The 13,404-nt window shown below is 38.2% G+C and overlaps 1 protein-coding gene across 1 annotated transcript in view; it reads right to left on the reverse strand.

Annotated features, from left to right (window-relative positions):
- EFHC2 (EF-hand domain containing 2) overlaps positions 1 to 12,511 on the reverse strand; it is a gene marked incomplete at its 3' end in the record, with an annotated part of 202,345 nt that extends 189,834 nt beyond the window's left edge. The window contains 1 exon segment of the mRNA XM_082865263.1: positions 12,405 to 12,511. Within this exon segment, the coding sequence (XP_082721389.1) occupies positions 12,405 to 12,446 (42 nt within the window). The 5' untranslated portion in view covers positions 12,447 to 12,511.
- Positions 12,512 to 13,404: the final 893 nt, after the last annotated feature.

Consider the following 13,404-nt stretch of genomic DNA (forward strand, 5'->3'; position numbering starts at 1 on the left):
TGGTGAAAAACTGAAACCATTTCCACTAACATCAGGAACAAGACAAGGTTGCCCACTCTCACCACTCGTATTCAACATAGTTTTGGAAGTTTTAGCCACAGCAATCAGAGAAGAAAAGGAAATAAAAGGAATCCAAATTGGAAAAGAAGTAAAGCTGTCACTCTTTGCAGATGACATGATACTATACATAGAGAACCCTAAAGTTGCTACCAGAAAACTACTAGAGCTAATCAATGAGTTTGGTAAAATTGCAGGATACAAAATTAATGCACAGAAATCTCTGACATTCCTATACACTAATGATGAAAAATCTGAAAGTGAAATCAAGAAAACACTCCCATTTACTATTGCAACAAAAAGAATAAAATATCTAGGAATAAACCTACCAAAGGAGACAAAAGACCTGTATGCAGAAAATTATAAGACACTGATGAACGAAATTAAAGATGATACAAATAGATGGATTGGACTGGAAGAATCAACATTGTGAAAATGACTCCACTACCCAAAGCAATCTACAGATTCAATGCAATCCCTATCAAACTACCACTGGCATTTTTCACAGAACTAGAACGAAAAATTTCACAATTTGTATGGAAACACAAAAGACCCCGAATAGCCAAAGCAATATTGAGAACGAAAAATGGAGCTGAAGGAATCAGGCTCCCTGACTTCAGACTATACTACAAAGCTACAGTAATCAAGACAGTAAGGTACTGGCACAAAAACAGAAAGATAGATCAATGGAACAGGATAGAAACCCACACACCTATGGTCACCTTGTCTTTGATAAAGGAGGCAGGAATGTACAGTGGAGAAAGGATAGCCTCTTCAATAAGTGGTTCTGGGAAAACTGGACAGGTACATGTAAAAGTATGAGATTAGATTACTCCCTAACACCATACACAAAAATAAGCTCAAAATGGGTTAAAGACCTAAATGTAAGGCCAGAAACTGTCAAACTCTTAGAGGAAAACATAGGCAGAACACTCTATGACATAAATCACAGCAAGATCCTTTTTGACCTACCTCCTAGAGAAATGGAAATAAAAACAAAAATAAGCTATGGGACCTAATGAAACTTCAAAGCTTTTGCACAGCAAAGGAAACCATAAACAAGATCAAATACAACCCTCAGAATGGGAGAAAATATTTGCAAATGAAGCAACTGACAAAGGATTAATCTCCAAAATTTATAAGCAGCTCAATAACAAAAAAACAAACAACCCAATCCAAAGATGGGCGGAAGACCTAAATAGACATTCCTCCAATGAAGATATACAGACTGCCAACAAACACATGAAAGAATGCTCAACATCACTAATCATTAGAGAAATGCAAATCAAAGCTACAATGAGGTATCATCTCACACCAGTCAGAATGGCCATCATCAAAAAATCTAGAAAGAATAAATGCTGGAGAGGGTGTGGAGAAAAGGGAACCCTCTTGCACTGTTGGTGGGAATGTAAATTGATACAGCCACTGTGGAGAACAGTATGGAGGTTCCTTAAAAACTACAAATAGAACTACCATATGACCCAGCAATCCCACTACTGAGCATATACCCTGAGAAAACCATAATGCAAAAGGAATCATGTACCAAAATATTCATTGCAGCTCTATTTACAATAGCCCGGAGACGGAAACAAGCTAAGTGTCCATCACTGGATGAATGGATAAAGAAGATGTGGCACATATATACAATGGAATATTACTCAGCCATAAAAAGAAACGAAATTGAGCTATTTGTAATGAGGTGGACAGACCTAGAGTCTGTCATACAGAGTGAAGTAAGTCAGAAAGAGAGAGACAAATATCGAATGCTAACACATATATATGGAATTTAAGAAAAAAAAGTCATGAAGAACCTAGGGGTAAGACAGGAATAAAGACACAGGCCTACTAGAGAATGGACTTGAGGATATGGGGAGGGGGAAGGGTAAGCTGTGACAAAGCGAGAGAGAGGCATGGACATATATACACTACCAAACGTAAGGTAGATAGCTAGTGGGAAGCAGCCGCATAGCACAGGGAGATCAGCTCGGTGCTTTGTGATCACCTGGAGGGGTAGGATAGGGAGGGTGGGAGGGAGGGAGTCGCAAAAGGTAAGAGATATGGGAACATATGTATATGTATAACTGATTCACTTTGTTATAAAGCAGAAACTAACACACCATTGTAAAGCAATTATACTCCAATAAAGATGTAAAAAATAAATAAATAAAGTAAAGTTAAAAAAAAATCTCCACCATCCGGCAAATGTGGGACAAAAAAAAAAAAAAACACTAAAAAGTTTTAAAGAAAGGGATGCTAAGGCTGAGGAGAGCATCTAGACTCACAGGTTTGAGTCTGTGGCTGGTGTGGCCAACAAAGTTTCCTGGTTCCCAGCAGCCATTAATTGCTCCCTTTTCTCTTTCCCAGCTCCAAAAATAGATGGTGAAAAATCAAGTTCCCAATGTCCCTTGTAGCAAAGGATAGCCATGTGACTCAAGTTTAGCCAATAAGATGTAGGGTAGAAACCTAATGGGGGACTGAGAAACATTTTGTTTTCTGATATAAGAGCCTCCCCCACCCCTCCTTCCTGCTTGTCTTGAACACTGTTGTAAGAAGTTGTGATGTCCGGAACTGAGGCAACCATTTTGCAACCATGAGGTCACAAGCCTAAGAAAGTAAAGCCAACATTCTGAAGATGGCAAAATGGAGAGAGAAAAAGAATCTGAGTGTCCTAAGTGACATAGCTATAAAGTTCAGGACAGAATACAAAAATGACCGAAGTTAGGTGTTTGGTCCCTGAATAGGCAAAGTGACTCTAATTTCTGAAATGCAAATTAACATTTAGGAATAGCAATGGAGTTTTATGTCATTTCCAAAGTTATGAATAGCAGCTTCAAGAAGTGGCCCAGGGATTCTCTGGTGGCGCAGTGGTTGAGAGTCCGCCTGCCGATGCAGGGGACACGGGTTCGTGCCCCGGTCCAGGAAGATCCCACATGCTGCAGAGTGGCTGGGCCCGTGAGCCATGGCCGCTGAGCCTGCACGTCCAGAGCCTGTTCTCCTCAACGGGAGAGGCCACAACAGTGAGAGGCCCGCGTACTGCCAAAAAAAAAAAAAAAAGTGACCCAGTCTTAAATCATGTGATTTCAAGGACATTTCAATAGTTACCAGGAACAAGTAACAGAAAACTAAATCAAAACCATCCTGTGACCTGGCACAGTAAACACCTATTGTTTGTCCAGCAATTCCCCACCACCAACTCCTTTCTTTGGCTATTTATTTTTTTAACAGTTTCACTGAGGTATAATTTATATGTCATATGGTAGTTCTAATTTTTGTTTTTTTGAGGAACCTCCATACTGTTTTCCATAGTGGCTTACATTCCCACCAAGAGTGTACAAAGGGTTCCCTTTTCTCCATATCCTTGCCAGCATTTGTTACTTGTGTTCTATTTGATGATAGCATTCTAAGAGGTGTGAGGTGATATCTCATTGTAGTTTTGATTTGCATTTCTCTGATGATCAGCAATGTTGAGCATATTTTTCATGTGCCTGTTGGCCATCTGTATGTCTTCTTTGGAAAAATGTCTATTTATGTCTATTCTGCCCATTTTTAAATTGGGTTATTTGTTTTTTTGATATTGAGTTACACGAGCTGTTTATATATTTTGGATATTAGTCCCTTAACTGAGTATAGAGCCAAAGAAAATGAAAACACTAATTCAAAAAGATACATGCATCCTAATGTTCATAGCAGCATTATTTACAATAGTCAAGATGTAGAAGCAAACTGTGTCTATCATAAATTTCAATCATTTAAAATATACAATACAAAGGAGTTTACTATGATTACAAAGTTGCACAATCTTCGCCATAATCTAATTTCAGAACACTTTCATCATCCCAAAAAGAAACCCCATACCCATTAGCAGTCGCTCCCCACTTCCTCCCTTCCCCCACACAGGTCTAGGCAACGATTAATCTTTCTGTCACTATAGATTTGCCTATTCTGTACATTTCACATAAATGGGATCATACAATATATAGTCTTTTGCATATTGCTTGTGGTATAATGTTTTTGAGGTTCATCTATGTTGTGGTATGTATCAATATTTCATTCCTTGTTCTGGCTAAATAATATTCCATTGTATTGATATACCACATTTTGTTTATCCATTCGCCAGCTGATGGACATTTGGGTTGTTTCTACTTTTTGGCTATTATGAATAATGCTGTTATGAACATTCATGTACACATTTTTTGTGGACATATGTTTTCTTTTCTCTTGGGTCTATACCTAGGAGTGCTGTATCATATAGTAACTCTATGTTTAAACTTTCGTGGAACTGCAGACTTTTCCATAGCAGCAGCACTATTATACATTCCTACCAGCAACATAAGAGGGTTTCAATTACTATACATCCTTGGCAACACTTGGTATTGTCTGTTTTGTTATAGCCATTCTAGTGAGTGTGAAGTAATATCTCATTGTGGTTTTAATTTCCATCTCTCTAATGACTAATGATATTGAGCATCTTTTCATGTGTTTATTGGATATTTGAGCGTCTTTGGAGTAATGTCTACTCAGATCTTTTGCCCATTTTTAACTGGATTATTTATCTCTTTATTGTTGAGTTTTTAGAGTTCTTTATATATACTGGATATAAATCCCTCATCATATATATGCTTTGCAACTATTTTCTCCCTGTAAAATAACTGTAGTTGCCTTTTCAGTTTTTTGATGGTTTCTTCTGAAGCACAACTTTGGCTATTTATTTCAGCATTATTTATAATAGCAAAAGCCTGGAAATAATACAACTATACATCAAGAGGGGATGAGTTAAACAAACTATGGTATGTCCACACAATGGAGTACTATGTAGCTACAAGCGGAATACACATTCCAATGGAATGAGTATAGCTCTGCATACGACTATTAAGAAATCTCCAAGATATACCTGTTAAAACGAAAAATGGAAGGTGCAAGAGAATACGTAGAGTATGCTATCATTTATTTAATGAGGCCATGTAAATATAGTTAAGAATTTGCTATTTTAAAAAACAAAAACAAAAAAGGAAGGATAACCCAAGCTAAATAGTTTTTTTTTTAATGTTACTTCTAGAGTGAGTGCGGGAGGGAACAAGACTGAAGGGACAGGGAGAAAAGCTAGGACTTGTCTGAATGCACCTCACTTTGTAAATTTGACTTTGAAACCACAGAAATGTTTTACTTTTACATTATAATAAAACAAAAAAATTTAAGTTAAAACTGAAATGCAACAATCAACCTAACTGGGTATTGAGTTGGTGACTTAACCATACTTAAATGAAATTAAAACCCAATAATTTGACCATACATTCCTAGGGGGATAAATCCTAAAAACAATAAGAAATACAAAGAAATCTTAACCTATTTTCAAACTCAAATTGTTAATAATAACGTTATTATTACTCAAAAAATTTATATGGATATATATTTTTATTTATGGTAGGATAAAGCAAGTAATGTCCTTATGAATCAAGATTTTCAATGTAAGTAAAAGATAAATAAAGAATCAAAGAAGTTAAATAAAATTCCTATAATCCTTACTTAGCATTTCAAATATCAGTGTGGATTCATGTGGTATTTTATCTTTAAAAATGTATACATATTTTCTAGCCTTGTTTTAAGAGAATGAAAATTCAAGCCATAGACTGGGAGAAAATATTTGTAAACCACATATCCAACAACGGACTTGTATCTGGAATATATAAAGAACTCTCAAAACTCAACAGTAAGGAAACAACTCAATTAAAGATGGGCAAAAGACACAAACACACATTTCACCAAAGAGGATATACGGATGGCAAATAAGCACATGAAAAGATGTTCAACATCATTCCTAAGCCATTAGGGAAATAAAAGTTTAAATCAGGATGAGTTACCACTATACACCTATGAGATTGGCTAGAATCCAAACACTGCCCATGCCAAATGCTCTCAAGAATCCGGAAGAACAGGAACTCTCATTTGTTGCTGGTGAGAACGCAAAATGGTACAGCCACTTTGGAAGACTGTTCAGCAATTTCTTATAAAATTAAACATACACCTATGGCCAGTTCCAAATTTACATGAAAATCAAGGATCCTGCCATTCATAGGAAAGCAGTGAGCATTTTGCTGCAGTTTTCAACTTCTCACAGATATAAGCAAAGCTTTCCTTGTTTAACAAGTATCAAGAGAAAGGTGAGAAATCTTCTCATTTCAGTTGAAAATGAAATCTGTGAGTGCTTATCTCAAATTTGACTCAGAATTACGTGTCTATGTGGCAAAATACAAGCATCGGTTTCACACTGAAGAGCTAATTTTTATTCTTTATTTTTAGTTTAAAAAATCATATTCTTGTGTATATAGGTCTACAAGGAGATTAAGATTATAATGATTGTATAACTGCCTATATATGAGCCTGATCATGCCAGTCAGTAAAAAAAACTTAATTTTTAGGTCTCACATAAAATTGTGTCTTAGGCTCTATTTTTATTCATATTGCTTTGTCAATATGATTTTAGTAGCTTTGCTTATTTAACACTGTCTATATTTTCGTGTTGTAAACAGCATTAATTAAAATGAATTTATAACCTTAATTTAAATTAAATCAGCTGAACCTACTTTTTGAAAAAGTAAATCCCACCTTGGATTAAAACAGTTATTTAACAGAAATGTATGATGCTGCCTTATGAATTTTTTTAATGTATGAAAAGGAAACAAAGGAAAGCTAAGCTTAACTACCTGTTTGTTTCTCAAGAAAACCTGGCTAAAAGTCATTTTTTGTTTTAAATAAGGGAGAAAACTACTCTTGCTCATACCATTATACCACATTTCATACCTTACGGCACCCTCTACAGTAGAAACTCTGAGAGGATTTTTAGGCCTACTTGAATAAGGAGAAAAGAGGAGAAATCAAGTAGGAAATTTTACAATACAACAAGAAAGAAACCCTTGACATTTCCCCTAGTACACTCCCACTGGTGTTAGAGTTGAGATCCCTTGTGAGAAAAGGAAACCACACAGACTAGGTTAATTAATTTGCTGAAATCAACAAATCCACAGAAAACTATTACTCTTTACTCAAAAAGACAATTATTATTGGATCACTACATCTACAACTCATGGATCATGCTAAGGTACCATGGGCTATAGAAATCATCTTTATGCAGGAGTTCTCCAAGACCTGAAAATCATTTCAAAGGTTCCTCTGGGGTAAAAAGATTGTGGGATGATGAAAATATGTTGGAACTAGTTAGATAGAGGTGACAGTTGCAAAACACTGTGAATGTACTAAATGCCACTGAATTGTACACTTTGAAATGGTTAATGGTTTACTTTATGTTATGTGAATTGTACCTTAATAAAAAACAAAAACAAAAAAACACTGAGAAAGGCTGACTAGGATCAGTTGAGACTTCCGGAAGGGTAAGAGACTAGATTTGGCCTTGAAGGATGTTGAAGATCAGAATTTAAATCAGAGGCAAGAATTGGTGGAGATGGCTCTAACGAGAGTGTTTTTCAAACGCTGACTGCCACAATAACAAACAGATTTCAGCGCAACCCAGTTCACGTACACACGTGACAGAAACAAAATTTCATGAAACAATACTTACTCTTCCCAAGCATAATACACTGATTCTTTTATTCTATTCTACCGTATTCTGTTTATTTTTTTTTTCCTTTTTCTTTTTCCTAAATCCTGGTCATGATTCATTAAATTGATCTCACAAAATGAGTGACAAACTCTAATGGCCTGGGGTCTCAGGTTAAGGGCTTTGGACCTGATGCAGGTTATTTTAAGGCCATGGAATTGACCACTAAGAACGTAGTCAGGAATCTGCCGGCAGAATTTTAGGCTGGAAAACCCTCTACCTTGTGAATCAAGTGATTGTTTTACGATTATATTTGTCACTGAGCTATACTTAGATTGGCTTAGCTAACACCACACAATGAAATCAATATGTGTACTATGTAGTACTCATAGTTTTTCTCTCTCAGTTGTTTATCATTTAAATTGCTGGTAAATTTCCCAAAGAGTGATTTTTCCTACATTAATATATAGGCTTATAGTAATCTAGATAAAAATAAATTTCAAGGTATTTCTGTAAGAGAGACAGTTTCTAAATATGTTTTATTTTACTGTTGTGAATTCAAAAAATTTCTTTTTCTTCTTAAGGAAACAGTTGCTTCACTATAAATTAGAGGATGGACTATTTACGACAAACCCTCCTAAGATGGTGGCGAGGTAGCGTCATAAAAAACAGAAAGTGTGCTCCTCATTATTCATTAGAGACATTCAGGATCAGCTACACAACCATCTGTCTAAAATGCTGTAGAAAGGATTTTCAGCTTTGGCTGGAAGTGTCCCTTTTAACTTTAATATCCTATCATTCTTGACAATATGCCTGAGATTCTCTTAGCTCAATACAAATCCAGCATGTAAATTCTTGGAAAAAAGATACTTCGGGTCTGGAATTGTGATCTTTCCCTAAGGTTTGCAATTAATTCACATCAGAATAATTTTAACGTCATCAGTGATACAAATGCTTATATTTTAGAAAGCACAATACTTCTTGTATTTCAGATATAGAAGGAGAGGTTGCACATCACCTAGCTGTGGACAGAAACCAATCTATCGCTCCTGACTGACTACCAGCAGCTAATTAAGGGGGGGAGCAAGTTCTTTTTTTAATTTCTAAGAAAAAGCGTAAAAGTTAGTTAGCTTGTGTTATAATTTTAAACCCAAACAGCCAGTAATTATGCTATCTCCAGGAGGCCAAGGTTTTTCTCTCAATAATTTAATTAAGCAGACAAAGCTCTGTAATAGGCAGGAGGGAGGCGGGGATAGAAAGGCCAGATTTGGCTTTACTGACTCTCTGACCATTCTGTGCCAGAGAACATCCAATCTTTTAACTAAGTGCAAGGTTTTAAAAAATATCAATTTTTTGGCAACACATAGCACCTTTAACCCCAAGGCTAGTGTAACAATTTTTTTAATGCAGCCACCTGCTTTGGGCACATACTAGGACACTCAGTATATAAATACTGATTTGTTGAATGACAGCCCAAGGTATCTAATAAGTATACTGTCATTCTCTAGTTCTCACACACACACACCCTCCTATTGGTCTGAGGCATGAAGTAAATAAATATTTTTTTAAATACACTCACAAGTCTAGAAGCAGACCCACACATATTTTGGATACTTGACTTATGACAAAAGTAGCTCTGCGGAGAAGTGGAGAAAAGGTGGCCATTTCTAAAAAACGTATTAAGGACAACAGAACCCAAATGGAGTTGCTTATGCTAAGCCCCATGTTACCAATCTGAAATTCAACTTAGTTACAGTTTCAGCTCTCCCAGAAATAGAATCTTAAACCAATCAAACATGAGTCTCCTAATCAGCATTAGTTAGGTAATCTGCTGAGAAACCCCTGCCATTCCCTATAAGGAAAGTAACCTTACAATAACCAATCCGATTTTTTGCCTAGTACAACTTCCCTACAAAATCTCTTGCCTTGTATAGCTCTTCAGAGCTCCTTTCCATCTGCCTGATTCATTAATCACTGAATAAAGCCAGTAAAGCTCTTCAAAATTTACTCAGAATTGTGTTCTTTAACAAATGGCTCTGGGTTAACTGAATATCCACATGGGGAAAAATATAACCTGACCCCTCTACCTCTTTTCATACACACACACGAAAATGTATTCTAGTTAGATTATAGATCTAAACATGAAAGGTAAAAACAACGAAATTTCCAGATGACAAAGGAAAATATCATCATGAACTTGGTGTAAGGAACTATTTCTTAAATAGGAAACCAAAAGCACTAATTTAAAGGAAAAATTCTTCATCAAAAACATCATTAAGAGAGTAAAAAGGCCAACCACAGACTAAAAGACACTTACAACACAAATATCTGACAAAGGAGTCATATCCAAAATCTATGTAGAACTCCTACAATCACTAAGAAAAGGGCAGGCAACCCACCAGAGATTAGACAAACGACAAATAGACACCACACAAAAGAGAATATCCAAATGACCAATAAATGTGTGAAATGTGCTCAATTTCGTTAGGAATCAGAGAATCGTGGATTAAAACGACAGAGTCACACTACGCCCACTGACCAAAACAACTAAAATTTAAGAGACTAACAATATCAAGTGTTAGAAAGGCTATGGAGCAACAGGAACATAAAATGCTGGTGGGAATTTAAATTGATATAAGCGCTGTGACAGCATCCACCAAAGCTGAACATAAGAATGCCATTTGAAAAATTAAAAATTAAAAAAATATATTAAAAAAAGAACTTTACTAAAAACAAAAAAAAAGAATACCATTTGATCTGGCAATTGTACTGAGAGACATGAACAGGAATAGTCCCAGCAAAGTATTCTTAATAACCCCAAACAAACCAAATCTCTATCAAGAGTAAAATGTGTATATAAATGATGTCATACTCATACAGTGGAATACTCTAGAGCAATGAAAACATACAAACTATCTCTAAAGACAGCCACATGAACAAATCCCACAAACAATGTTGAGCTTAAAAAAAAAAAAAAAAAGCCAGTCACAAAAGAATAAAAACCGGACATTTGCATTGACAGAAATTTCAAAAGCAAGCCAAACCGAACTATAGTGGTAGCAGCCAGGAGAGGGGTTGCCTTTGGAGAATAGAGAAGGGGTAAAGACCAGAAAGGGTCATAGGTAGGGTTGCCATGTAAAATACAAGCTGCTCAGTTAAATTTGAATTTCAGATAAACAACAAAGAATCTTTTAATATATGTAGGTCCCATGCAATATTTGGGACATGTATTTTTACTTGGTAAATCCGGCAACCCTAGTCAACGTTGATGCTTTGGGAGTCCTGGTAATATTTTCTATTTTGATGTTCATTCTGTGATCATCCATTGTGCACTTTTCTGTATATGTGTTATACTTCACAATTTTTTAAAAAAGCAAAAGTACACTCAGTGCAGCCTTGCAGATTTTAAAATATCTCATTCAACCACTGTTCTTCCTTCCCACCCTTAATCACTGCATGTGAGAGCTGTGGATCTGAAGTGTTGCTAGGCCCAAAGCTGTGGGCTCTACATTCAATTTTGATTACAATTACTTTTACACAGCATGCTTCTTTACTTCTGGAATCTTTTTTCATGCCCTGCCTTTCAGGGGTCTTACTTAATTTGTGTGACTGGCTTAATCTTACCAAAGGGCAACGTTAGGTTGGAAGGCCAGCCTCTACACGTCAGCCAAGAAATGCACAAACCAGTGGTCAAGAAACAAGTTGAACTGGCCAGCTAACCTGTGGGGGTCAGAATGCAGTGGCCTGAAGCTATAAAGATAAGTGGTACTTTAGGGCCAACAACTTGGATGCAGACACTGTTCAGGATCCATAAAGTCGAATGTTTCAATCTGCTGCCTGCTTTCTAAACTTAACAGAGGTTTACACAAATACCTTGAGTGGCTCCAGCAAGTTCCCTCCCATCAGTGTATTACTTACCTACTTCCTACAGACACAACTGGAAAACCCAAGTAAAGAGTAGTGACCAGTGCAAACAAAAACCTGAATCATTTTCCTGCTTTGGTTTAAATAAGATGCTATTTACTGGCAAAAGTTCTTGCATGCTCAGGGTTTTTAATGTTGTTGTGTTGTGTCGTTTGGTACTTTCATCTTGTTTCGAAATGAGCCATTCCCAATTCTAAATGAAGAAAGAACTCCAACTTTGGATCCTTCACTATAAAGTTTAGGATAAACTTTATAGGCAGGTGGAACCCTTATCTGCCCCCTACCAGCCTTGAGAGTGCCAGGTTTCTTCACTCTAATAGCAAACTCTTTCACAAAGGGTATTAAGGATCGTGATTAGGCTCCTGGGCTGTGGAGACTGGTTGCCTGGAGGGAATCCAGCTTCACCACTGAGATTGAGTAGCTCTGGCCAGTGAGTGACTGACTCATCACTCTGTGCCTCAGTTTCCTCCACTGAAAAATGGGAATTAAAAATAGTAGCTAATACAAAGGGCTGTTGGGAACATCTAATGCTGTGTAAGGTGATTAAAGCACAGCTCCTGGCACACCTTCAACGCTCAACGATGATTATCATCATCAACCTACCATCGGCTACCTTCGAGGGTCCTAACACCTATAAGGACTCTACTTCTGTATCTAACGTAGGAAAAGTATCCAGATGCAGTTGGGGAGAGGGGGAAGGGGAGGTAGAGAGTAAGGGTTCCACCAGCCTACAAATTTTGGTCCAAGCTGCGCCCCGTCCACAGAAGGCGAAGCAGCGTCACGAGGCCTCCAGTAGGGGCCGGGGGAGTGTCCACACCTGGACCCCAGACTCCGGCCGGGACCTCTGACCTCGGGCGCCCTCACTACTCACGTTGCGGTTGAAGCTGTGGCCCGGCAGCAGCGGCAGCGCCATGGCTCTGAGCGTCCGAGGGTCAAGGGGCCGAGAAGAGGGGCCGGCAGGCAGCTGCCACCCTGCAGCCGCGCTGTTTGACCCCCGACCCCACGTTACCTAGAGACCGAAATAGGTGTCACGAAAGGAGAAGGGGCTTCGACAGGCCGGGAGCTCGGGGCGGGGCCGGGGCGGGGCTAGGGGAAAAGCTCCCCGCCCGCACCTCCCCCCGCCCACCCCGCCCACTCAGCCGGGTACGGGTCTCCCGAGGCTTTTCTCTCTACACACAATGTGCAAACACAAAGGCTGACGACCGCACCATTCCCCGCCCCCGGGGCTCGCTGGTTTAACCCTTGGATAGGGCTCAAAGCCTTTCATGTACTGAAGCTCCTCTGTTGCTTGCACATTTCTTGCCATTTGGTTATTAAATTTAGTTCAAACACACAGAAAAGTGCAGAAAATAAGATGACACCCGGGTGCTCACAGAAATGTAACACCAGTGAATGTTACATTTACATCAGCTTTAATTTTGTAATTAAAACGTTCCAGATGAATCCAAAGCCACACATACCCCCATCTGTCTCCCCACCCCCACCCGCGCGATCACCAGCACCGGAGAAAACCCATTCAGCGGTAACCACCATCCTCCGTCCTTCCTCTGTATCTTTTTATATTTGAACTAAACATTTGTAAGATGCTCGTTCCTGGTGCAATCATGGTGGCCAGGGGCCGCGTGAGTTGGCACAAAATGCAACCTCTGTCAGTCCATCATGCACCCAAGATGCCCAAGCCAGAAGCTCCTCTCCCCACGCCTACAGCTAATCCTTCCCTGAGTCCTACTCTACTGTTTGGACATGCTGGGTATCTCTCAGCCACCACCCCTTCTGTCTCAATCGAGACCCCATTATTTCTTGTCTGGTTTTCTTTTAAAACAAGCAAACAACAACAAAGAAAACAACTAAATAATCTTGCCTCCAGAGCC

Source organism: Leucopleurus acutus (assembly GCF_964270905.1).
Source record: "Leucopleurus acutus genome assembly, chromosome: X".
Taxonomy (NCBI): Eukaryota; Metazoa; Chordata; class Mammalia; order Artiodactyla; family Delphinidae; genus Leucopleurus; species Leucopleurus acutus.